Below are 23,401 nucleotides of genomic sequence, written 5' to 3'. Positions count from 1 at the left end.
AAGGGGCGCTGTGTCACCCCCAGGTTCCTTTCAGCCCCCTCAGAAAGCCGGGCACTACTCTGGAGGCTGTTTATGATCCCCTACCTATCTCTGGCTGATGACACAAATTAGTTTGGACTTCAATGAGGATGGCTTTATGTTGTCTGCTTGAATTTGAAATGCCTTTGTTTGGGCTTGTCGTTATTTTTTTAGTGTTGTTCATATCAACCTTAATGTGATGTCGTACCTATTTTGTGAAGGGCATGGTCCCAGTGGTTTTCACCAGGTCTGCATGCTGCATCGTTAATATTTATCACACAAGTTCAACACTGGTCGCGTTTTGGGAAAACACTGCTCTGTTGGTTTGTGAAATTATAACCTTGATTTGGCATTTTTAGGAATTTGATTCACTACCCATTGCTAACTTTGCTGTATGCCTTATGGAAATGTAAAGCTCGTCTATACGGAGTGTTGGTTTCTTATGATGGTACGTAACAGACATTCAGCATGCAAATCTGTGTTAGAAGTTAAGGTTTCTTTCTCTGAATTCACCAGACTTTCACCAGAAAATCTGACTATTTCACAAGGAAGAAAAAAAAAAAAAGTAAAGCAAATTAGGTATATATCGTAACGGAAGGCTTTTCTCTCCACGGAAGCAACGATCTGGGGTTTACTAGGTCTCCATTGGGTTCAAACCCCCAGAGGCCTCCAGAAAACTCAACTGCACTGTTGACCAGCTTTTTCTAAGAAGTACTCTGCTAACAGGACTTTCCCCAAATTCAAATATTTATTTATGAGCTAGCTGGTTTTTTAAACATCTTGAGTTTGAGTAAATGTTGCTTGAAGTGGTTATCAAATTCGAGAAAGCACGAGGATAACCAGGATGGCCCATCTGTACTCTTCGCCAAGGTTGGCGCTGAGCTAAGCTTTCTGGTGTCGTCACTTTTCAGAGATTTTATGTACTTATTTATTTTGTTTAGTTTGGAGACGTGCCTCCCTGCCTCCCGGGCCACCAGCGCTGTGCCTCGCCTCGGCACCCGTTAAAGAAAAATCACTTTCTTGAAGTGGTTTTCTGTGAGGCCATAGCTAAAGTTTTACTTTCAGTGTGTGCACATACTCATCAATATTCTTTTGGAAATTAAAATGCAGAAAGCAAGACAGATCTCACGGGCTGTCACATGGTGAGCTCCCAGAGCTGACGCCCGCCTCTTGCGATGAGCCGCGCGTCCACTAATCGCTGAACTCTGTGTACTCAGCGCATGTTGTCCTGTGAACGCCTTACCCCTTCCTTCTGCATGGCCCGTTGCTCTGTACCTGACGGTCTCTGAAAATCAGGCTGGCAGCCGCAGGAACCCACAGACCACAGCTTTGTTATGGTTTCCCCCGAGCGGAAACCTAAAACCCTGCATCTCACGGGGTTCATCCTTAGATGCCCTCTTTGTCTGAGGCCCTCCCCGCAAATACTCTGTAGGAGAAACTCCAGGGACTGATCATACCCTAGGAAGCTAATCATTTTTAATAACTTCTATTAAGACTGGCTTTCCTCCGAGAGTTCTTGATGGAACTGGAAATGTTCTTTGCATTTTTCTTCCCCAAATGAGATCCCTGGGAATTGAAAAGTTTTAGTGTAATTCAAAGGATGAAAAACTCATCAGTTCCAGAGCCCAGACCCCTGCCCCCCTTCATGAGCTCATGACGTGGGGGCTCAGACATCTGGAATGATCAGAATTGCTTCGAATTCATGAAATCACCAAGGCACAGAACTGCAGGGGGAGCTTTTGAATAACATCAATAATCCCCAGTTATTTACTCCATAGATTTAACTGTTTCTTAAAAAAAAAGTCTTCCCTCCGGTTTTCCTCCTGGCATTCCTATTTCTTGCATTGCCAGCCAGCTTTGGATCCCGATCCAGTCTTCGGAGACACTCCTCATCCCATTCATGTGTTTTTTTCTTTTCTCTTTTATTTTCTTTCCTTGCTTAAAAACCCATTTCTAAGGGAACAGGGTGGAGGGAGAAGGAAGAGAACCACATCCCCTGAAAAGACCCCAATTCCAGTGCGTTTTTTTGACATAGGTATATTTTGAGAGCTTTCCACCTTCGAGCCATGATTGTTTTTAAAGCATTCTGTAGCTCTTTTAAAAGTACTTTTTAACAAAGCCACCATCAGAAGCTGCACTGTCATTTCAAAATAAAAATTGGTATCTCTGTCACCCACACACCCTGTGATTGTATGTATATTTCAAAAATAACGTTTACTGTGGTTTCTACTTACAGAGAGCTGAATTTCAGAAGGTTATATAAATTTTAAAAATGGGGTATCTATTTGCTGTTGCTGTTATTCCATTATAAAAAGGCATGAATTAGCGTTTGGGTCTGTTAGAAGGTCATGTGTATTTATAAGTATCTATCCAACAGGACACTGGCTTTTTATATCTAGTAATGGGCCGAATTTAGTAAGGGTTTCTCATAGACACCATGGAGCATCCTTCCTCCCCACCCCCTACACACACACACACACACACACAGAGGCTTCTTTTTCATTTTCTGCATCAATGAGCTAATCTTGCAAGGCAAGTGATGTACAAGGATTTTGACTCTTCTATTATTTTAAGGCAAGAGAAACAACAATAAATATTGAGCAAAGAAAGCTAATTTGTATTTAGAGCATTTTAATATAGATAATGCTTTTCAAAATCAATATAAGCCAGTTGGCTTTTGCCAGATTTCTTTTATTATAAAGATTAAAAATAAACCAGTCCAGATATTTTTATATTGTAACTCTATTTTCTTGACTTACAAGGATAAGATCTTAAAATATCATTCATAACATGTTTTAAATGTTCATATAGGACTTGATACTTATTTGTTTTCTCATGGTTTGAGTAGATTTAAGAGAAATAATGCTCAAAGATATGTAAAGACCAGCAGATGAGTCCAGAAATTTCTACATAGAGTCCATTCATTCTGCTTATGGAGTTGGAATGCCAGTTTAATTATTTTTGTTTTTTTCAGAAGGCATTTTCTTGAAGGAAGCATTGTGGGTTTTTGCATTTCTAATTGCAGATGGAGCATATTTCTAATGGAAACAGAGGCAAGGCAAAAACCCTATTTTGCCTTCCCTTAATTAATCAAATCTATGTAGATTTATATTGAATCTGTTTTTGCCAAATGCTGGCATTCAATCTAAAGTTTAAATACCAGGCTGACATGTTTTTGCCAGTGTGTCAGCATCCCTTTCTCGGGGCTGCTTGAAGAAGCAGCAGGCCTAACCTCCTCTGCACACCAATAAAAGTCTCTTCAGCTTTCCAGTGAAATTATAATTACACAAAAGGAGTATGTTAGGGCTCTGGACTTCAGTTTCTAATTTCAAATTGTTGCTATCAGCCATTTTTTCCATTAAAATTAACATTTTTTCCACTAGTAAGGAGGAGAATTTTTTAAACATTTTTTTTAAGGCTTACTATTTTAAGGGCATTTTAAAAGGGGGTGCATCCCCGCTGTGTGGTGAGTTGAGGAGGATGGTCCAGGCGTTAGAGGTCTCAGATACAGAATGTAACAGGAAGGACAGAAGCAAAGCAAACTGAGTCCTGTCTATGTAGGGAGTCGCAGTCCTCCGCCCTGAACACCGCAGGATGCCGCACCTCCCAGCCCCTTCCCTCTCCTCTCTTGGCCTCCCACCCCGGCCTAATTTCTTCCCCACGGATGGGGTTTGGGGAGTGTACTCTTTCCATTCAAGGACTTGTGTCCCCAAATCAGGGTTCCCGGACACCTACCTCCAGCTTCCACACACGATAGATAGGCTCCCCACGGGCCCTGCCATCGGCGTGTTCACTGTCTGAGCTTCCGTAACTTTCTACTAATGCAGTAACCATACAATCGTAATCACGCATCACACCTAATCTAAGGGACCTCCTCCTTTGTGCTTCTTACCTTGAAGATGCCGTGTTTTTAATGGGCTAACCCCCACTAAAAGTGGAAGGAACTCTCTGCTCTTAGAAAGTAACTAGTGTGTGAACAGTTGTGTGGATGATGCTCTGTGACGTGTTCCAAAGTGATGGTTTTATGGCCTTACTTCTAAAAAGCAGTTGCAATGGACTATCCAATTTACTCTTTCCCTTTCTCCTTTCTTTTCAAAAGCCGCATGCCAGGGGTAAGATCTACGTCCAGAGTCAAGGTAAGAATTTTAAAATTTACGTATTCTTAAAAGACGAGTCCTTTTAGAGACATGTACTGACGTGTTTGTGGATGAAATAATATGGTGCCTTAGATTTACCTACTAATAATTAGTAGAATGGATGTGCCTATTATTTCCTCATGTGAAGATAAAGGACAAATACAACAACGTTATAAAAGAACAATTTTTTTTTAAAGATTTTATTTATTTATTTGAGACAGAGAGAATGAGATACAGAGAGCATGAGAGGAAGGAGGGTCAGAGGGAGAAGCAGACTCCCCGCCGAGCAGGGAGCCCGATGCGGGACTCGATCCCGGGACTCCGGGATCATGACCTGAGCCGAAGGCAGTCGCTTAACCGACTGAGCCACCCAGGCGCCCCTAAAAGAACAATTTAAAATGCAGGTCCTTTAACATTTTCGACCAGTAGAAGGACAATGTGTTCTCTCAGGGGTATGTTTACAAAAGGAGAAAGCTGAGCTTCTCTGTTTTAGTTGAGCTGGGGGGGAAGCAGAGCCCTTCTGCTCCAACCTCACCCCTTCCTGCCCTCAGCCAGTCAGTCCCTCCCTGGCGGTGGCCTCCACAGCCTTTCGGGAAACCCTCAGCATCTGAACGCAGCGAGGGAACCACTGTCTTCTTGTTGAAACAATAGGAATCATGGGAAGAAGCCGTTGCAAAGTGGAGCACGTAACCCACTGCAAGCTTGGGTCAGCACGGTGCCGAGGCCCAGAGGGCCACAGACCCCCGAGTCCCGCCTCAGCGGCACCGTGCATTATCACGGGTTCGCATTCTCCAGCGCTTTCAGTGATATTTTTAGCAGAAGAATCACTTACCAAATAAGCCCTTTCCTGGAACACCCATTTTTAAAAAGATGCACCAAGTCTGTATGTATAAAAGGTGTCTCTAAGTGTCAGGGCAGGTGCGGGCCTGTCTTGGCCGGATTTATAGTGGAGGAACATGCGGGCACGCCAGGCAAACAAGGGCTCACACGCAGCCTCTACCACCTGCACCCTGAGTCACCCTGAACACCACGTAACCTGTGTGAAGCTCAGTTTCCAACTGGATAAACTGGGGGAGTCAGTGCGCCTCGCAGGGCTTTGAGGGGCCCCAGGAGTGTGTGGTCTGCACCCACCCAGGGTCTGTGCCCAGGGCGGACGTGCAGTGAACACTCGCTAGGTAGTACGAAAGTGAGTAATGACGATCTCAAAGGGACATTGCAGAGAGGGTTACAGGACTTAATTTACATGGCCTAAAACTTCACAAATGGTTCCTATTATCAGGATAAACTGTTAAATGATGCCTTGAACTTCCTACATCTTAAATGTTCAAGTCAGAGAATTTTAAACTTAAATCTGTTGGAGGAGATACCACAGAGAGCAGGCAACGTGTGTGATGCGGAGAGGGCCGGGATTAGGAATTTTAAACAGAGATGCAGTTCGTACATGGGGCTGCGCTGTAGAAGCTGTTGCTTGCAGGCCTTTGTTAGAGACTCACGTTTCCCACCTGGAGGCTGTCCCACCCCGCGATGGATGGCGAGGTCGAAGGGGGTGCACCTTTCCTCGCTGGGGACCCAAGGGCTCCCTTTGAACCTCCCGTGCAGGAGGGATGAACAGGTGTTCACAAGGCACTCAGAACTTTGAGTTCTTTGTAAGAACCAAGTAGGAGACCATTATCTGAACGTCGACACAAGCTAGCCGGCTGCATCTCACCAACGTGGACTCTCTCTCTCTCTCTCTCTTTCCTTCGACCCAGGAGTCGTGACAGTACCAAACGCTGCCTTTAACTGGAACACCTTCCTTCACTGTTCAGGTGAGAGATGAATCTTCTCACAAGATTTTGACCAGGGCGCATCCTGTCCAATGGTGTCAGGTACATGGGGTGCTCACGTGGTTTTGGAAAAGAGGTTCTTCAGGTCAAATGCAACGAGGGAAGGGAGGATCGGGGACTGGGATCAGGACACAACTGGCTTCTCTCTGTTCCTGAGTGTTCTCTTCTTTGGGAGAATGGGAGGAAGAGCGGGTTTGGAGGAGGATTTTTAATCCATTCTGGGTTCAACTCTTCTGTGAGGTACGTGTATATATATGTGAATATTTCCTCCTGTTTCCTCTGGTTTACCTTTCCATTTTCTTCTAGTTTATCCATTTTTCGTGAATGGTCAGCACCGTCTGAGCGCTGATCAAGAAACCTTTGCTTGCTCAAAGTTCACAAAAATATTTTCCCTGTTTCTTTTCCTCCGGAAGTGTGTTTTAGCTCTTTCGTTCGGATTATAACCCATCTGAAATTAATTTTTGCGTGTGATATGAGATAGGGATCAGAATCCCTTTCTTTCTGAATGTTGTGCTAATATCGTTCACTGAAAATGTTTTTCTTACTTCACTGAATCGCTTTGCTGCAAATCAGTTTACCGTGTATGAGTGGCCATTGATCCACACGTCTACCCTTGGGCCGACACTGCGTTGTCTTCTTGCTGCAGGTTTACAGAATGTCAAGAAATCAGGTAGTCTGAGTCAACAACTCTGCTTCACAGTTGTTTCAGCTCATCTGGGTTTTTTGCATATCCGTATACAGTTCCACTCACCTTGTCAATCTCTAATAAAATCCCATTGCATTGATCTATACATCGATTTAGGGAGAATGGATATCTTAAAATTAATTTGTCTTAAAGTCCATGAACATGATCTATCTGTCCACTTTTTAAAGTGTCATTTACCTTCATAATGATTTTGACAGGTCCTTATGTTTTTTAAAAAAGAAAATTATTGGGGCGCCTGGGTGGCTCAGTCTATTAAGCATCTGTCTTCGGCTCAGGTCGTGATCTCAGGGTCCTGGGATCGAGCCCCGCATCGGGCTCCCCACTCAGTGGGGATCCTGCTTCTCCCTCTCCCTCTGCTGCTCCCCCTGCTTGTGCTCTCTCTCTCTGTGTCAAATAAATAAAATCTTTAAAAAAAGAAAAATTATTCTTAAGGATTTTATTATCTTTGATGCTACTCAAGAGGTTTTTTAAATTTTATTTTTGAATTGTTTATTGCTAGTATACAAAAGTAATTGATTTTTGACATTATATCCTGAAATCTTATGAACTTATTTATTAATTCTAATTACAGCACGAGTTTCAATTCCTTTGTAGTATTATTTTGAGTTCTACAAATTTATTTGACCAATCCCTTTTTAAACGATTTGATATACAGCGATGGAGGCGCTAGGATTTCAATCTTCATACATTTGCCCAACTGTTTTCTTTGAAACACCTAAAATCAGAACCTCTGGGTTAGATTATGCACGTAATCAGAGCTTTCATGCATCATGCGTAACGTCTCCTGGAAAGGTAGCATCAGTGAGCATGTCCATCAGCGACGTTACGCCCTTTTCCCTACACACAGTGTGGCCAACAGAATCTAGCCTTCGTATTTTCCATATATGGTATGATCTGAGTGCAGTCACAACGTTTAAACAAAATTTTGTTGTACAGTATCTTTAAATACAGGAAGTTTTCTGTCCACCCAGGAGGCCCATAAGTGTATGCTCTGGGGGACGGTCACTGCCTTGCAGGCCGGCCGACCCAGTAATTCTGCGGAAGGTGTGGGAGCAGCTGACATTGACTCAACAAATGCAATGTGAAGTTAAGAACTCATCTGTTTTAACCTGCACTGTTCTCGAGAGAGTGGACGGTGCCAGGGTACTGCAGGGGGGCAAAGGGGGTCTCACGTGACAAGCCTGACGTAAACTTCAGGGAGGAGCTGAAAATGCAAACCACAGGCCCCGTCTGCAGCCAACGTGCAGACCCTCCAAGCCTGTCTTCTCTCAGACAGAAACCCCCACCGCCTACTGTGTGTCAGCGTTAGGTTGCCTTGGAAAAAGAAAATTTCCAAGCTTTTTATTAGAAACCATCTTCCAAGTGCATCCATCAGCCTCGAGGCCAGCAGCAGGGCTGTTCCCCGCGTCACAGGAACCCCCACCGTCCCACTGCTCTGTCGCGCCGGGAAGTGCGGGCCATTATTCAGAACCAGCGGCCTGCTGTAAATCGCCTGTTGGGAGGTTATTTCAGCTTCTGTATATATCATGGGATGCCGCCGCAGTGTGACCAACGGTCATTTCCAAAAGGAGAGGGATTTTCCATCAAGCCTGTAGTCTCTGGTGGATTGTTTCATTGGTCTTACTACGGAGTGATTAACGGAACAGCCGAGGGATGGGCAAGACCCCTCAGACCCGCTGGGCGGCAGTTCCAACTTCACGTGCAGTTAGAAGCCGTGACCGTGGCTGGGACCCGCGACAGAGGGAGGCGTGGTGGTGTCACGGTCGCCGGCCCTGCTGGATCCTGGCACCTGGTGGAGGCAGAATTAATTGGTGTCTCTGGGTTTTATGACCAGGTGTCTGTTCTCATGTGCGGGGTCGTTCATCTTTGTCATTTTTCAGACTCTAGAGATGGACCGTCTTCCCCACCCATCCTCGATCTCAGCCTGGCCTCCAGGGCCGTGATTGTGATTTGTCACTTGCACTTTGAGCTTCAGACAGTGAAAACGGAAGATCCGGTGAATCTGACGCAGACTACTAGTGATCAGATACTCACCCCCTGAATCCTTATGAACTGCTAACCTTGCAATCCCGGGGAGTGGGTGGGGAAGGGCTCATCTAACAGTGCGCACCCACAGACAAGTGCGTGATCAGTCCCCAAGGGCTACCGTCTGCTTCTTGGGTCTCTGGTGTGGATTTTATGATGCATCCTCCTTTACAGTGTGTTGTAGGTCCTTCTGAGAATATCCAGCTCCCTTTCTAAGCCCCAGCTAACAAACTACTAAATCTTTGTAGTTTAAAACATTGAACGACGTTTATGCTAACCAGATTTCATGTTCCAACGAACCAGCTAGGGAAAAATAATAAAGTAGATTAAAGGCACTAAGCAGCATTGTTATAATTTTTCACATGATATTTACAGAGTTATTCTGATCAGAAGATACACGTAAGGCATCAAGTCAGTTACTCTGGAGTTTTTCTGTGCATTTCCATGTCCAACTTGCCTGTTCCTATGGTTCAATGATGCGTGATTTTTGCTTTTAAATGCCAGTAACCGGGGCGCCTGGGTGGCTCAGATGGCTAAGCAGCTGTCTTCGGCTCAGGTCATGATCCCAGGGTCCTGGGATCGAGCCCCGCATCGGGCTCCTTGCTCAGCGGGAAGCCTGCTTCTCCCTCTGCCTCCTCCCCCTGCTTATGCTCTCTCTCTCTTAATAAATAAATAAAATATTTAAAAATAAATAAATAAATGCCAATAACCGACGCATCTGAAACAGTGATTCTTTGTAAGCCACCAAACCCAAAAACTATGAATGCTTAAATTTGGCCATACCTTCCTGATTCTCTGTTCTGTTTGTATTTCTATTGTTAATGTGTCTATTTAATGTTCTTCGCTCTCCTTCTGTAAACTGTATTTATATTTCTACATGGAGACTTGAATATGCCCAGCTCAGATGGTAGTATTTTTCCTCCTTGGTGGTGCCTAGGAAAACCCTTTTGTTTTTCATGTGGAAAATTCATGTTACCAGATCCCTTGATATTTTCACAGCCCCCAAATCAGATTTTCCAGCTAAAATTCACTACGTCTAATGCGCTCAACGAAGTCCTTGGATTCTTTTCTCCTTATAATAACCCATGGAAAAAAAATAAATGAACAGAGCAGCTAGAACAGAAGACGGGCGAGGAAGTGGCTTAGTGTGGGTCAGGTTAGTGCTGTGGAGCCAGCTGATGAGTCAGGCAGAGGGCTGGGCAGCGTGGCGGGTGCTCAGCCCATGGGGACCAATACTGTGCCAGCCCGCGAGAGCGACTCACTCTGTTTTGAAGATAAAAATACCATTCTCCAGGAAATGGCAATCGGAAGCACAGATGTGAAAATCCGTGCATTTGTGAGGGATGAGTTCAGACCCTGACTCGTGTTCAAGCTGGATGTTCACAAACCACGGGAAGAAAAATAAGTTTGGAGCCAAAAGGAAGAAATGAAACCCACTAAAACATTAGCTAGGCTCCTCCCTCGCCTCCAGACGTGTATGGGCTGACTTCTGTTAGTTCTGCCTTGAAGTGTAAGAATGGCCACCATACGTGTCCCCAGCCGTGGCCTGGCCCATAGGTGGAGCGGGGGCTTCCATGTGCCAGGCTGCGGCACGTGCTTTCTCAATCAGGACTTCCCAATCCTTATCTCTAGATCCTCGAAAACAATACTGCTGTGGGTGAGAAGCGCACAGAAGTTACTCAAACCCAAATGCTGTCTCCACGTTTTATTTTTTAAATCTTATAAATCCTAAAATAAGGCAAAGCATTTAGTCCTTTGTGCTGCCATGGGCTAATTTCATTTCCTAAATTCTCATGACATTTAATCTCCAACCCGGGAAGAAGATGAGGACAAAGACAAAAGAATAGAAGATTAGCTCTGTCTCCCTCCAGGATCTGGTAAGTCAGGGCTCTCAAAATCAGGGAATGAGTCGGGGACCAGCACTTTCATTTTTTTATTTTTAAAATTTTTTAAGGAGGCTCCATGCCTAGTGTGGGGGCCAATGCGGAGCTTGAACTCATGACCCTGAGGTCGAAACCTGAGCTGAGATCAAGAGTCAGATGCTTGGGATGCCTGGGTGGCTCAGTCGTTAAGCGTCTGCCTTCAGCTCAGGTCATGATCCCAGGGTCCTGGGATCGAGCCCCACATTGGGCTCCCTGCTCTGCGGGAAGCCTGCTCCTCCCTCTCCCATTCCCCCTGCTTGTGTTCCCTCTCTCACTGTCTCTCTCTGTCAAAAAATAAATAAAATCTTTAAAAAAAGGGGCGCCTGGGCGCCTGGGTGGCTCAGTTGGTTAAGCAACTGCCTTCGGCTGAGGTCATGATCCTGGAGTCCCGGGATCGAGTCCCGCATCGGGCTCCCTGCTCGGCAGGGAGTCTGCTTCTCCCTCTGACCCTCCCCCCTCTCATGCTCTCTCTCTCATTCTCTCTCAAATAAATAAATAAAATCTTAAAAAAAAAAAAAAGGGGCGCCTGGGTGGCTCAGTCGTTAAGTGTCTGCCTTCAGCTCAGGTCATGGTCTCAGGGTCCTGGGATCGAGCCCCACATCGGGCTCCCCGCTCCGTGGGAAGCCTGTTTCTCCCTCTCCCACTGTCCCCTGCTTGTGTTCCCTCTCTTGCTGTGTTTCTCTCTGTCAGATAAATGAATAAAATCTTTAAAAAAAAAAAAAGAGTCAGATGCTCAACTGATTGAGCCACCCAGGCACCCCAGGGACCAGCACTTTAAAAAACTGACATGAGATAGAAAACATCAGAGCTCCTCGTGTGTAATAAGGCTAATCTGGGGGGTTCCTGTGTGAGTACGTAAAAGCACATATACCGCGTGTACAAGGTTTCAGTACCCTACGTGTACCTCACCGTGAGTCACAGAACGTTGTACATCGTGGGTTCCTGTTTCTCCAGGCTGGCTTCCTGGGGATCATGGGGTAGGGTTAGGTGGAGGCTCACTTCTCCCAGCGTCACCTGAGCAGAAGGCCCGCAGGTGTCCCAAACCACGCGTCACAGCGAAATAAAGGGACAGAATAGGTTTCCAGTGTCCGTGCCTGCCCCACAGAAGCGAATGGAGTCTCTCCACTGAGACAGCACATCAGTTCCTAAAATAGTTCTCGCTTTGGCTCCCATCTCTGGATGTCAGCTCTGTGTGTGTTCTGCTGTTGTACTTTTTTTTTCAATTCATCACTACGGGTTTCCTGATTTCCCCCTTTTGGGTACAGTCATGTGTCTCCTACTTTCCTTCTTGTGCTCTTCTTCTTACGTATTTGAGCAGATATTCCAGGTTCGTCGTGATGGCGGTGTCCGTGATGTTGGGCCCTCCCGGGGGCTCACATCCGCAGACACAGCACGTCAGCTCCTCGCTCACCGGGAGTTCTCGCGTACATAAAACCTGCGTGTGCGTGTGCGTGTGCACACATGTGCCCTGTGCCCCGGGCTAAGGCTTCCTCCAGTAGTTAAGAGGGCGTCCCCTGGCTTTCTCCTTGTCCCTCTGTTATCTTTCCGTTGTCACTGAGAACTGTTTTTCATGAAGGCACTTTTAATTCTTCTTCTCATCGGACGTTCCCTCTCTGGCTTCAGCTTCACCCATGGTTCTTGCCTCGGAAGGAGGGATTTATGTGTGTCTCACACCTGACCTTCTGTCCCTTAAAGGAATTCTTCAGCGTTATCATTCATTCAAGGGAATAGCTTGGCCTCAGGTTCCTCCGATCTGGGATTCAAATTCTGCACGTAGCTTCTAGCTTAGACTTTTGGCCAAAGAGTAAGTTTTGTATTCCTAGGGTTAGTTCCAGGGTACTCAGAACAGCGGGGCACTGCTTGACAAACACGCCGCACCTCAGCGGAACTGTCAGCACTTACTGCAGAGACCGTGCAGCGTTTTGAGGGCCCTTCTCAGGGGGACGCCCCCGCCTTATTACGTGAGCAGATGCCGTCTCAGACCTGGTCGCGCGTGGTCCGTGCGCATCGTGTGTGGTCTCGTGGACGTGACATCAGTCTGTCCCCGCAGTCGCCCTGATGACCCTGCTATGTAAGGCTTACAGAAGCACCGAGAAACTGTCGGTGTCTGCAGTAAGGAACAGGTGAAATAACACGCGTGAAGGGAAACCTCACCTGCATGGGGTCAGATTTTATCCCCAATTACATGCGTCTGGAAATGATGAAGTCTTAGGTTAGCTTGTGTTAATTATGCAGATAATTTCTATCGAATCACTTGCCTGTTGCTGCGCATCAAGCCACCTCAACGTAAAGGGGGTTAAAGGAGCCCCCAGTTTCCGGTGACCGTGTGGGCTGGCAGCTGGGCCCGGGCCAGGGGGGCGGCTCCCGCGGGCCTCACCTGTCTGCTGCTGGGTCCGCACTCCCTTCGCTGTGGGCCTCGGCCTGCGGCTCCTGTGTGGCCTCCTCCGGCGGGGGGCAGCCGGCCTGGTGCTTCGGGGGGCGACAGACAGCGACACAGGGCTTCCCACGGCCGAGACTCGGAAGTCACTCACTGTCCTTCCACTGGGCTCTGTTGGCTGACGCTAGCCACCAGGCCGGCCCGGAGCCGAGGGGCCAAGAAGCCGTTCCAGCTCTCGATGAGGGGAGCCGCTGTGCGACCTAAACCCTTTATTTCACGTACCCGTGGGCACGTCCGCACTCAGGGTGTGAACACACGTGGACTCGGGAATCCCTTACTACATAAAGCGCCCCTCTACTTGCAGGAAGAAAATCTCTTCTGGAATTGTACCCAAATATTTTCCAGGGCCCGTGGCTCACATTTCCATAAGAACTGCCCCTTCCTCACTGCACAGCCCAGTTACTGGGCTAAACTCAGCTCGGGTTCACCCACCAGGAGGAGCAGTCCATTCGTGCAGTGAATTGTGTGAAGGTTGCGGGGAGGCAGGGGCAGAGGTCGGAGCCCTGTGGCTCACACCTGACCTTCCCGTCCCGGGGTCTTTGCTCCCATGGTATCCAGCTGCCTCCTCTCCACTGAAAATACCTGAACTCTTCTCTTGCAGGGATTAACCAAAATGCTGATAATTTACACATCTTTCTCCTGGTGTGTGGACTTAGACAAGTTAAGGACCCTCTTTACTTGGTGGACGCATTCTCAGGTACGTTTTGTTTACAGAATTGTTTGGGGACTGGTCTCAGCGTTCCTCTCTGTAGGACTTTCAGTTTTGTTGTTTCCGTCTTTCCACATGAGCAGAACTGATTCTAGGTGGTTCCTCTGGAAACAACCAGAAAAATAGGAGCGCTGGGTAGTGACCTCACTCATTTCTACTTTCCTGTGCCCTTGGCTTCTGAGGAAATCACAAAAACAGTGAATAATTGTAAGAATAACATAATATTATCTGGAAACGTTTTACACACGTCAGTTTGTAGGACACATCTGGAGATTTGCTGTGTTGCCTGAGTTACCCCAAAGTCCATATTGGCTTGTGGAGTCATTGCTCCTGGTTGTCCAATACGGGAGAGATCTGGGTAACGCATAACATTCTAGAAAAAGCATTTTACTTATAAGCATACGATGTCCAATGTTACATTTCAAATCCATAGAATTGGATTGTTATGAATGAGAACAAAATATGAAATAATTTATATTAGCACGTAATTAACATTAAACTTAATGATGTTTCCATCTGTGGCACAGAACCAGTAAAATGTTTTTTTTCTCTTTTTCTTCCCAAGAATGGCATCAAGAAGAGCCTAATGTTTACATGGTGATCGTGGGTCCTGAAGTAAGTTGATGCGCCGCAAACTTTACTCTCATTTCTGTTTTCATCTTTTTTTTTTTCCTGTTTTCATCTTTATACTTTTTATGTATTTTCTAAAATTAGCTGACATTCCTCTTCTAACCAAACTATTTTTTTCCTGTTTAAGTAACTGAAGTCTGCCTTTTTAAAAATGAAAGCCAAGGTTAAAGGTGATGAGGCTGTGTAAATCTTTAGAGCTAATTTATTGCTACAACGGGTAGGTTTTTATGGAAATGCAGAGGAGTCACATCAGGAGAAAGTTCTGTGACATGAACGTTAGTCTAAGTTGGTGCACAAGGCACGCATTGTAGGTGGTCCACGTTATCGGTGAAACTCCTTTAAACTGCACGGCAAACCAACACAGAGCTATCTCTTCAACCGAGCACCAGATCAGCTAGTTGACTTGCCTTTAGGAGCCAAGGGGTGTGGGCAATAAGGGGTGTGGGCAATAACTGTAAGCACAGGGAGATGCTCGTCCCCGACCAGTGGAAGGCCTGGAGACCCTGCGTCTCGTTCTGCCGGCCTCCAGGAGAGTCGCTGGTCCCCTCAACGATGTGCGGCTCTGTCCCACGCGCAGGGCTGAGCACTCAGGATTCGGAGAATCAGGGTGGAGATGTCTCTTGAGAATGAACCTTGATTTACTCCAAGCAGTGTGGAAAATGAAGCAGGCTTTGTGTTTCCGGCAGGACGGGTGGGACATCGCAGGAGCAACTCCCGTCCTTCGGGATGTGTCTGTGCTGGGCGGCAGAGGGCACCCCCTGGGGAAGCACATCGCTCACTTCCTTGATCCTGTTCGCCAAACCGGGATAGTTGAGCTTGCGACCTCGCCATGTCACCCACTTAATTCATCAGGGGTGCCCCTGAGAACTTGAGCCAGTGGGTTCCCGCACGACGAGGAGTCTTACCTGTTGTGCACGCACTCCTGTGAGTTTCCCAGCTCCCGGGGGACACGCACAGCACGCAATGGGGGACACGCTCTTGTCTCCGTACTCTCAGACTTTTGGAGACGACACGTTTACCTGGAAAAAGGCCACCTAACCTAATAAAACTGTCCAGGGCTCGAATCTGCCACGGGGAAAATGCACCACCCCGTATACCACCCATGTGTCCGGCTCAGCACGCGCACGCACACACACTCCGGCTCGGCCAGTCTCCCATGGCAGCAAGACAGGCCCCCGGCGCCCTGCTGTACGTTAGGTCCCGTAGCGGCAGAGGTGTTTCTGATGATGACGACTTTAATTCCGTTTCCATCCTTCTGTCTGAAGAGCGTAACTGAAAGAAAAAGTTGGAGTCTGAGGCTGAAATCCCTCCTGAGGAAGAGGGCCTCAGGCTTACAAAGATTTAGTGATGTGGTTTCTCATTTCCACTGTTTCCGTTTTCTGTTTATGGTGCGTGATGCTGGCTTTCCAACTATGAAAATTTTCTTTAAAAGCAAACTGAATTGGCTTCAAAAAAGTATTAAATAGGCCGCCATACAGATGGTACGCAGATACGACAAATTACGAAAACGCACGCAAACGGCCAGAGTTTGGGAAACACTTGTTATGAAGTGCTCGTGTCCGGGTGCAGGAAACCCCGAAACGAAGTCTTGGTGGACAGAAACGTGCGCCGGCACCGCGCTGAGGACAACCCGCTTCCTCCGCCTGGCTCTTTGCATCCATGTCCGTGTGAGGAGACCTGCCGGGAGGCTCGGGAACACACCAAAAGCAGGGAACGCGTGACTGCAACCCCCTCCCCGGGGAATGGTGACCCGGGAGGCGCTGGTGCAACGGCCAGAGGGCGGCCCCGGATCCACCTGTGACCCGCCCTTGAGCCTGTCGCCAGCCGGGGAGGGTCCCCGGCCGCTGCCCGCTGAGGGCTTCTCCAGCCGTAGTCTCCAGGAGAGACACGGCTGTTACTCTGTTGCTTCTACTGAACAGTGAGGGCTGGTGCTCGTGTCCCAGAGGAAAGCAGGCTTTTCTACCACTTGCTATGGGAACACATCACTTTCCTCTAACCTGCGCTTGCCTACTTTTGAAGGAAGAGTGCAGGCACAGGAATGTGTCTCTTTCCCCCTGATTTCAGTGCAGGGAAGCCTGTGCCTTGGGCTCGGGCTGGAGGACAGGCAGCAGGGGAGGGCAGAGACTGCGGCCAGGGCGGGAGCACCGAGGGGGCGGCGGTTCCTGCATCCAGACATCCCGCTGCGACGTGCCCCCCTGGGGTCCACCTGCGGCTCCTCCAGCACCAAGGGAGACCGCGTCTTCCACACCTCAGTCCGGTCTGGGTAATGCGGCGTCGTGCCCTTCCCGGGCCTGAGGACAGAAGCCAAGGCTTCGGATCTGACCAGTTCATAGCTGTCTGGTCCCTTTGGGTGACTGCAACAGAATCCCACGGATGGGCTGGCGGACCAGCACCAGAGATTTGCTTCTCCTGGTCCTGGAGGCTGGAAGGCTGAGATGGAGGTGCCGGCGTGGGCGGGTGCCGGGGAGATCTCTTCCCGCCTCAAGGACACTCTCTGGGGTCATTTGTGAGACCTGATCCCATCATGTAAGACTGATCCTATTCCCGAGGGCTCCACCATCGTGACCCACTCACCTCCCAAGTCCTCACCTCCTGACACTGTCTTTGGGGGTTAGGATTTCAGGCTACGCATTTGGGGCGTGGAGGACACAACATTGAGGCCATAGCAATATCCCTACCTCATAAAAGGTCTTTATCAAATCTAAGGGGAAAACAAAAAGCTGCCATCCAAACCTTGATGTCATTTCAGCAAACAGGATAATTTGAGCTTCTAAATAAGGCAGCATTGAATCCAGCGAGTCACAAACTCCTTCAGACAAGTTGTTTTCTTCTTGATTCTGTGTGTCCCAGGATGCATCTGGACACACATCTCAGATCCTCCAGTAACTCGGACAGGCTAGTGTGTAAGGTTTGCTTCTTTGCTTCCTAACGGTAACCCAGGGTCTGCTGGTGGGTGTCCACCAACCGGTGCTCATGGGGAGCAGGGCAGGGGAGCCCTGTTTTCCGAAAGCCCAACTGGCCTATTTCCACGGTGTAGAAGCTTCCACCTCGGCCAGTTCCCAGTTATCGGGGGACGTCTCTGAAGAGAGCTGAGATGTGTGTGTGCATGGGCAGCCAACGGGGGCAGGCAGAACCAACCCAGCACAGAGGACGTGCATGCAAATGCACACGCACGCACGCATGCACACACACACTAGGCAAGCTTTACTAGACAACGCTTCTCTCGCTTCAGGCAGCTCTGCACTCTGGTCCTTGTTCTTGAAGTGGGCTCCATGCCCAGCGTGGAGCCCACCACGGTGCTTGAACTCACAACCCTGAGAGCAAGACCTGAGCCGAGATCAAAAGCTGGCTGCTTAACTCTGGTCCTTTTTAAAAGACTGTCCTGTGCCATCCTTTGCTATGTGACGCTCTTCTATTCCATGTCATTTTTAAAAAGCTTGTTTTTACCCAAAAATCAATTTCATGATTTGCTTCCTAATCTGAAGTATGAAAATCACTGCCTTGGCCACGCTGGATGGTGTGTGTGTGTGTGTGTGAGAGAGAGGGAGAGAGAGAGAGAGAGTCCCACTAAATGTATGTCCCCTCCAAGGCCAGCGAGCGGCGGCTCCTGCAGCAAGAGCCTCTGCTCAGATGCGGGCCTGGCTCAGCCGGGACTGGACAGGTATGCTCCCGCTGACCGCCCCGCCGAACCCAGCCCTCCCCTTCACCGTTAAAAGATCTCCAGACAGGGGCGCCTGGGTGGCTCAGACGGTTAAGCGTCTGCCTTCGGCTCAGGTCACGATCCCAGGGTCCTGGGATCGAGTCCCGCATCGGGCTCCCTGCTCCTTGGGAGCCTGCTTCTCTCTCTCTCTCTGTCTCTCATGAATAAATAAATAAAATCTTAAAAAAAAAAAAAAAAAAAAGATCTCCAGACATCTGTCAGCTCTCGTGGTCAAGGATTCAATCTGACATCACGTCTGAACACCAAACAAGGAGGGGGGTCCAACAATTTTACACTTGCATTTGAATCCTTGTTACAACATTATTGGTAAGAATTTGGAAATGGATTTGTGAGGTGGGTCAGAGGTGAAACCTTGGGACACACCGAAACTCATGCTTTAACAACTGTGTCATGTAAGAGATCGAACACCCCGAATGTCACCATTATTGGTGGCATCTGATGTGTGTCCACTCCTCATTCCGTGTCCTCCTTTGTTAACTGTGAAGCTCAGTGGCTGAATAAACTCTCTAGGTACGAATTACACACCCTCAGAGGTCACGTGCTGGCCTCTCAGTACAAAACTGCATTGACTGGGTGAGCTAAGGCGTCTGGAACAGCGCAATATCTCTTATTAGGGAATCACTGTGGGGCACACAGAAGTGGTCCCTCCAGGCCTTTCTCTGCATGGAGCCCCATCACACGGGACATACCAGCGAAGAAGAAACCACCGCTCAGCCGGCGCCCCTCGGCTGCAAGCGTCACACCAACTCCAGCGAATGCAACTTACGCAAGATGACAAGAGCCACCAAGAGAATAGTTGGGAGGCTGGAGACCAGGAATTCCAGAGGCCAGCAAGTCTTAGCCGGGAACGCTCTGTTCAAGGCACCCCACTGGGGAAAAATGAGCTCCACCCGCTTCTTAGTCTCCAGATCCTTCTGTTCAAGGTCCAGGATCCAGCTTGGGTTGCATCCCACCCTTTTGTAAGGAGAGAACCAGGCACCCAGTTCCACTTTGACCAACTGTGTCCAGGGGAGGAGGTGAGGAGGAACCAAAGGAAGGGGGGCTCTGGCAGAAGAGAGGGATACTGAAGGGTCGAAGGAGAAAGGAGATGTTCGCGGCACATGCAGATGCCGTTTGTCCTGACGTGTGGACGAAGAGAAGACATTTATCGGTCAGTTGATGGTCCCTGGCATTGCCTCAGTGCTTTCCCTCAGGGAAACGGAAAGAATGCCCCTGAGCGGGGAAGACTGTGCTCCGTTGGCAGAACTTGCTGTGTCCTTCTCCGGATGTGCTGATGTGTGATGGTGACGGTGAGCAGAGTCTCAACAGGAGATCGGCTACCGTGATTTATGCTGTCGTTCATTCACAAGACCAGTATGCATGTTATAGATGTGTGTATGTGTGTGTGCGTGGATGTGTATACAGAACCTGACTTCTTTATTCGGTCCTTCAAGATGTCCTTACCGAGTGCCACTGTGTCGAAGGCACGTGGATGCATCCCAGTGCCTCGGGCAGACGTGACGCCTGCCGTCACGGAGCGCGGAGTCCAGGCAGACCGACGGGGGCCGTGTCCGCAAAGGAGAGCCCAGGGCTGGGCTCCTGGTACTGCCCCTGAGGGCGGGGACCACACTGCCCTTCTGCATATCACCACTCCGCTCACTGAGCAGCTTCTACTGACTCTAGCGACCGTTTATAAAATAGTAGCGCAAATGTTCTCAGGTCGCTTGAAAAATCACTGGTGCTGTGTATGTTTTATTTTTTAGATGCCATACATAGGTTTATTTTTGTGGCGATTCTTAGGAAGAACATTTTAAAATGGGATCTCCGTCCCATTCGGAATCTACATAATCATTCGTTGTTGCTCACGGCTGGCCAGTGAGTTAACACCTTGAGACCAAGGGGCATCATCCGTGTCCTGCAAAGGGCAGTTCTGCGTGGCCATGCGCAGTGGTTGCAAGCGCGGACTCCGGAGTCAGCTGGGTGCTGCTCACCTCTCTGTGCCTCAGCTTGCCCATCTGCAAAGTAGGCATGACCAAAACGATGCCACCTGCCTCACGTGTGGCACCTTCCCGGTGGGGGCTGAGTATTGGCGCGGTGCCTGGGACGGTACGTGGCTCCCAGGCAGCATCCTATGACGTCACGTGGAAAAGAGCCGCCCGTGTGAGTCTTCCCTTTCCGCACGGACACGCCGGGATTCTGCTTTAGCTGCAGGATGGTCTGAGTCTGGCTTTGGTTTTCTGTTAAAGCTTCTTTGATCTCTCAGTTCAACCATTTTAGCAAAGCGTGTGGCTTCTGCTTCTAGGAGGGTCTTGAGTGGGTGCGTTTGCTGGTGCTCTTTGATAAGGAGTGTGGCATGAACATTCGGTCTGAGCATGGCAGCTTCATGTCGTCCCACAGTAACTTCTTAGATCAAAGATGATTTTCCTTAAGCTTGGGAGTAGAAACAATATCTTTTGCTCAGAAATAAATAAGCTCAGAGGGAGGAAATGAGAATTTTCTTTGCTGCTTGCAATGCTTTTGCTTTTTAAAATTTCATAACGTGTGCTTTCATTACATAAAAAATGTACCCTTCTTTTTTTCTTTATCTTGTATTTTGTTCCACTTGGCTTCACTGGGAGATTTGAAAATGAACTGATGCGGAAGGTAAATCCAGAAGAGTTTAATGCAGTTTTACTTCCAACTTGAAAGCTGTTATACCTTTCAGCTGAATTTTAGTTAACATGCTAGGTATTTCAGCAGACTTTTAAATTTTTCCTCGATGAATTACTTTTCTCTAAATAGTTAATTGTGAGAGCAGAAGCATGCTAACAAAATTAAAAATGAGAGGTCTAAAAATGATCATAAAAAATGTGAATTTGAGAATTACAATGGGAAGCCAAAAGAAGGCTTTCATTAGGCTGTTTGCTTTTTCATGATAGGGGTTATAATGTAATTCAATTGTTTAAGATCATTTCAACAGAAAGAATCAGGAATGAGAAACAAAGGCAAGGGCCAGCTGGAAACCACGGACTTAGCAAATATTAATGGAGCAGAGAACTGTGTGCACGACACCAGGCCTGGCCTTGGAGGGAAAGGGGCACTGATATGGGGGCAAGGTGGGCAAGCTGCAGACAAGGCAGGCCTGCGTTTGGTAGCAGGTGGGAGGAAAGTGGGGGAGGAGATGTTGTTTCTTGTTTAAATGATCGGGGAAAGTCTCCCACGGAGGTGGCATCGGCCTGTGCCCTGGGGATGAACAGGTTTTAGGGACGGAGGTGGGCGTTCCTGGTGGCAAGAATGGCAACAATCAGAGAGGGAGGGAAACAGAAAGGTACAGACGGGATATCGTGGGGAAATAAACAGATAAGCAGGTAGTTATTCTGTAATCCACGTTGGCTTTCTATGAACTATTGGTAAAATCCCTGAGCGGATAGCAGAGAGGCGGTGAAGTGTGGTTTTAAGAACTCGGTCTCCTGGCCCAGCACGTTCTAGCTATGTGATCATGGTTAAACTGCAGGAGCTCTCTGACCTTCACTGTCCTCTTGGGTAAAGTGGGGCAATCATACCAGGATCACTGGCAAGAAGTAAGCTGATGCAGTTAGAGAACTTAGCGTAGGTTAGGTCCAGAGTACGTGGCAAATACATTCTGACTCTTAATAGCAGTAAACAACAAATCGTCCAGAAGTATGAGTTTTTCCTTTAAAGATCTTTCGAGAATAGGAGTGTGTTGCAGCCTCCACGGGTCCATCTCTAACCCTGGTATTGCTTCTAGCTGGCCCAGCTCCACCAAAGGAGGGGGGTGCAGGTTAAGGAGGCCTCAGAACAGGGTTCTTGTAGAGTCTGCTGGGTTGACAAGCCTACCCAGAGCAAAGCACGGCTACAAAACCATGCGCAAGCAGTCGCTCTCTGCTGGCGGCTGAAGAAACCTCATCCTTCCAGGCCTGCACTGGGGCATTCTGGAAACTGTCCTCATCACAAGTGATAATCCAACTTCGCTTCTGACTTCTGGTGCAGGAATTGCCCGGGACTTCCAACAGACCTGAGCTTCCAGGGCTTAGCTGCTGGTGCTTTGCAGAAGGCGATTCGTGAGACCTGTCTGGTTGTCCACTTGGAAGACACCAACCCGTGTGCTATCCACGCCAAGTGTGTAATAATGTTGCCTGAAGACACACGGCTAGCACGCCCCACGCGTGGAGAACGTACTCAGGAATCCTCTGTGACGAGAAACAGTTCATTCTCAAAAAAAAAAAAAAAAAAAACGAGGAGCACCTGAGTGGCTCAGCTGGTTAAGCTTCTGCCTTCGGCTCAGGTCATAATCTCGGGGTCCTGGGTTCGAGCCCCGCATCGGGCTCCCTGCTCAGAGCTCGTGTGCACGCTCTCTCTCTCTCTCCCCTCTCAAATGAATAAAAAAAAAATCTTAAAAACAAAAACCAGAAAAACCCCACAAAAGGTTCTCTTCTTGTTATTGGTAGTCCTGAACATTAGATTTTTTTCCCCATGGGGTCAGAAAGTACCCGAGTATGTGATTGGGAATGGAAACACAGGGGGCAGAAATCAGGTCTTGGCAGCAATCACTTTGATTTGTGTGCAAATTTTTATTTTTTAAAGATTTTATTTATTTGAGGGAGAGAGAGAGACCACAAGTGGTGGGGAGGAGCAGAGGGAGAAGCAGACTCAGCTCTGAGCAGGGACCCAGACACAGGACTTGATCCCAGGACCTTGGGATCATGACCTGAGCCGAAGGCAGATGCATAACAACTGGGCCCCCCAGGCACCCCAGTTTTTTTTTTAAGATTTTATTTATTTGTCAGAAAGAGCACAAGCAGGGGGAGCGGCAGGCAGAGGGAGAAGCAGGCTCCCCGCTGAGCAAGGAGGCCAATGTGGGACTCAATCCCAGGACCCCAGGATCATGACCTGAGCCGAAGGCAGACGCTTCACCGACTGAGCCGCCCAGGCACCCCTGTGTGCAAATTTTTAACATAAAAGTGGAGACGTAAAGCATTTGTGCAGGTTGAAATGCTTCAGCAAGAAAATTCAGCAACTGAATTTTATAACAATTATACACAAACCTGCTAAGGGTTTCTGGATCATGCAGGCGTCTGGATTTTCTTGGAGCAAACAGATCATTTATGGACGGCAACTAAATGGTGTTCTCCGCGTCTGTACCCTACGCGGGATCCCACCCACATAGAGTCTTTCTCCCTGAGTGGTCCTGCATGCAAGTGCATTGGTCCTCTGTGCTGTTCCTGTAACTTTGCTCTTAAAATACATTAAACTCTGAAAACATTTTTTCTGGGGATAGTTTCAGTGTTCCTT

General features: G+C 48.1%; 1 protein-coding gene across 1 annotated transcript in view; it reads left to right on the top strand.

Moving 5' to 3' along the window:
• Positions 1-23,401, top strand: part of GLT1D1 (glycosyltransferase 1 domain containing 1) — a 73,205-nt gene that overhangs the window by 30,786 nt on the left and 19,018 nt on the right. The window contains exons 5-8 of the mRNA XM_035016815.1: positions 4,118-4,154; positions 5,906-5,962; positions 13,672-13,767; positions 14,345-14,394. Coding sequence (XP_034872706.1) covers positions 4,118-4,154; positions 5,906-5,962; positions 13,672-13,767; positions 14,345-14,394 — 240 coding nt within the window. The remainder of the gene's footprint in view (positions 1-4,117; positions 4,155-5,905; positions 5,963-13,671; positions 13,768-14,344; positions 14,395-23,401) is intronic.

The sequence above is a fragment of the Mirounga leonina genome, unplaced genomic scaffold (assembly GCF_011800145.1).
Source record: "Mirounga leonina isolate KUSES-001 unplaced genomic scaffold, KU_Mleo_1.0 Mir_171, whole genome shotgun sequence".
Classification (NCBI taxonomy): Eukaryota; Metazoa; Chordata; class Mammalia; order Carnivora; family Phocidae; genus Mirounga; species Mirounga leonina.
Note: the sequence above shows the minus strand (reverse complement) of the source record. Positions and strands in the feature narration are given on the sequence as shown.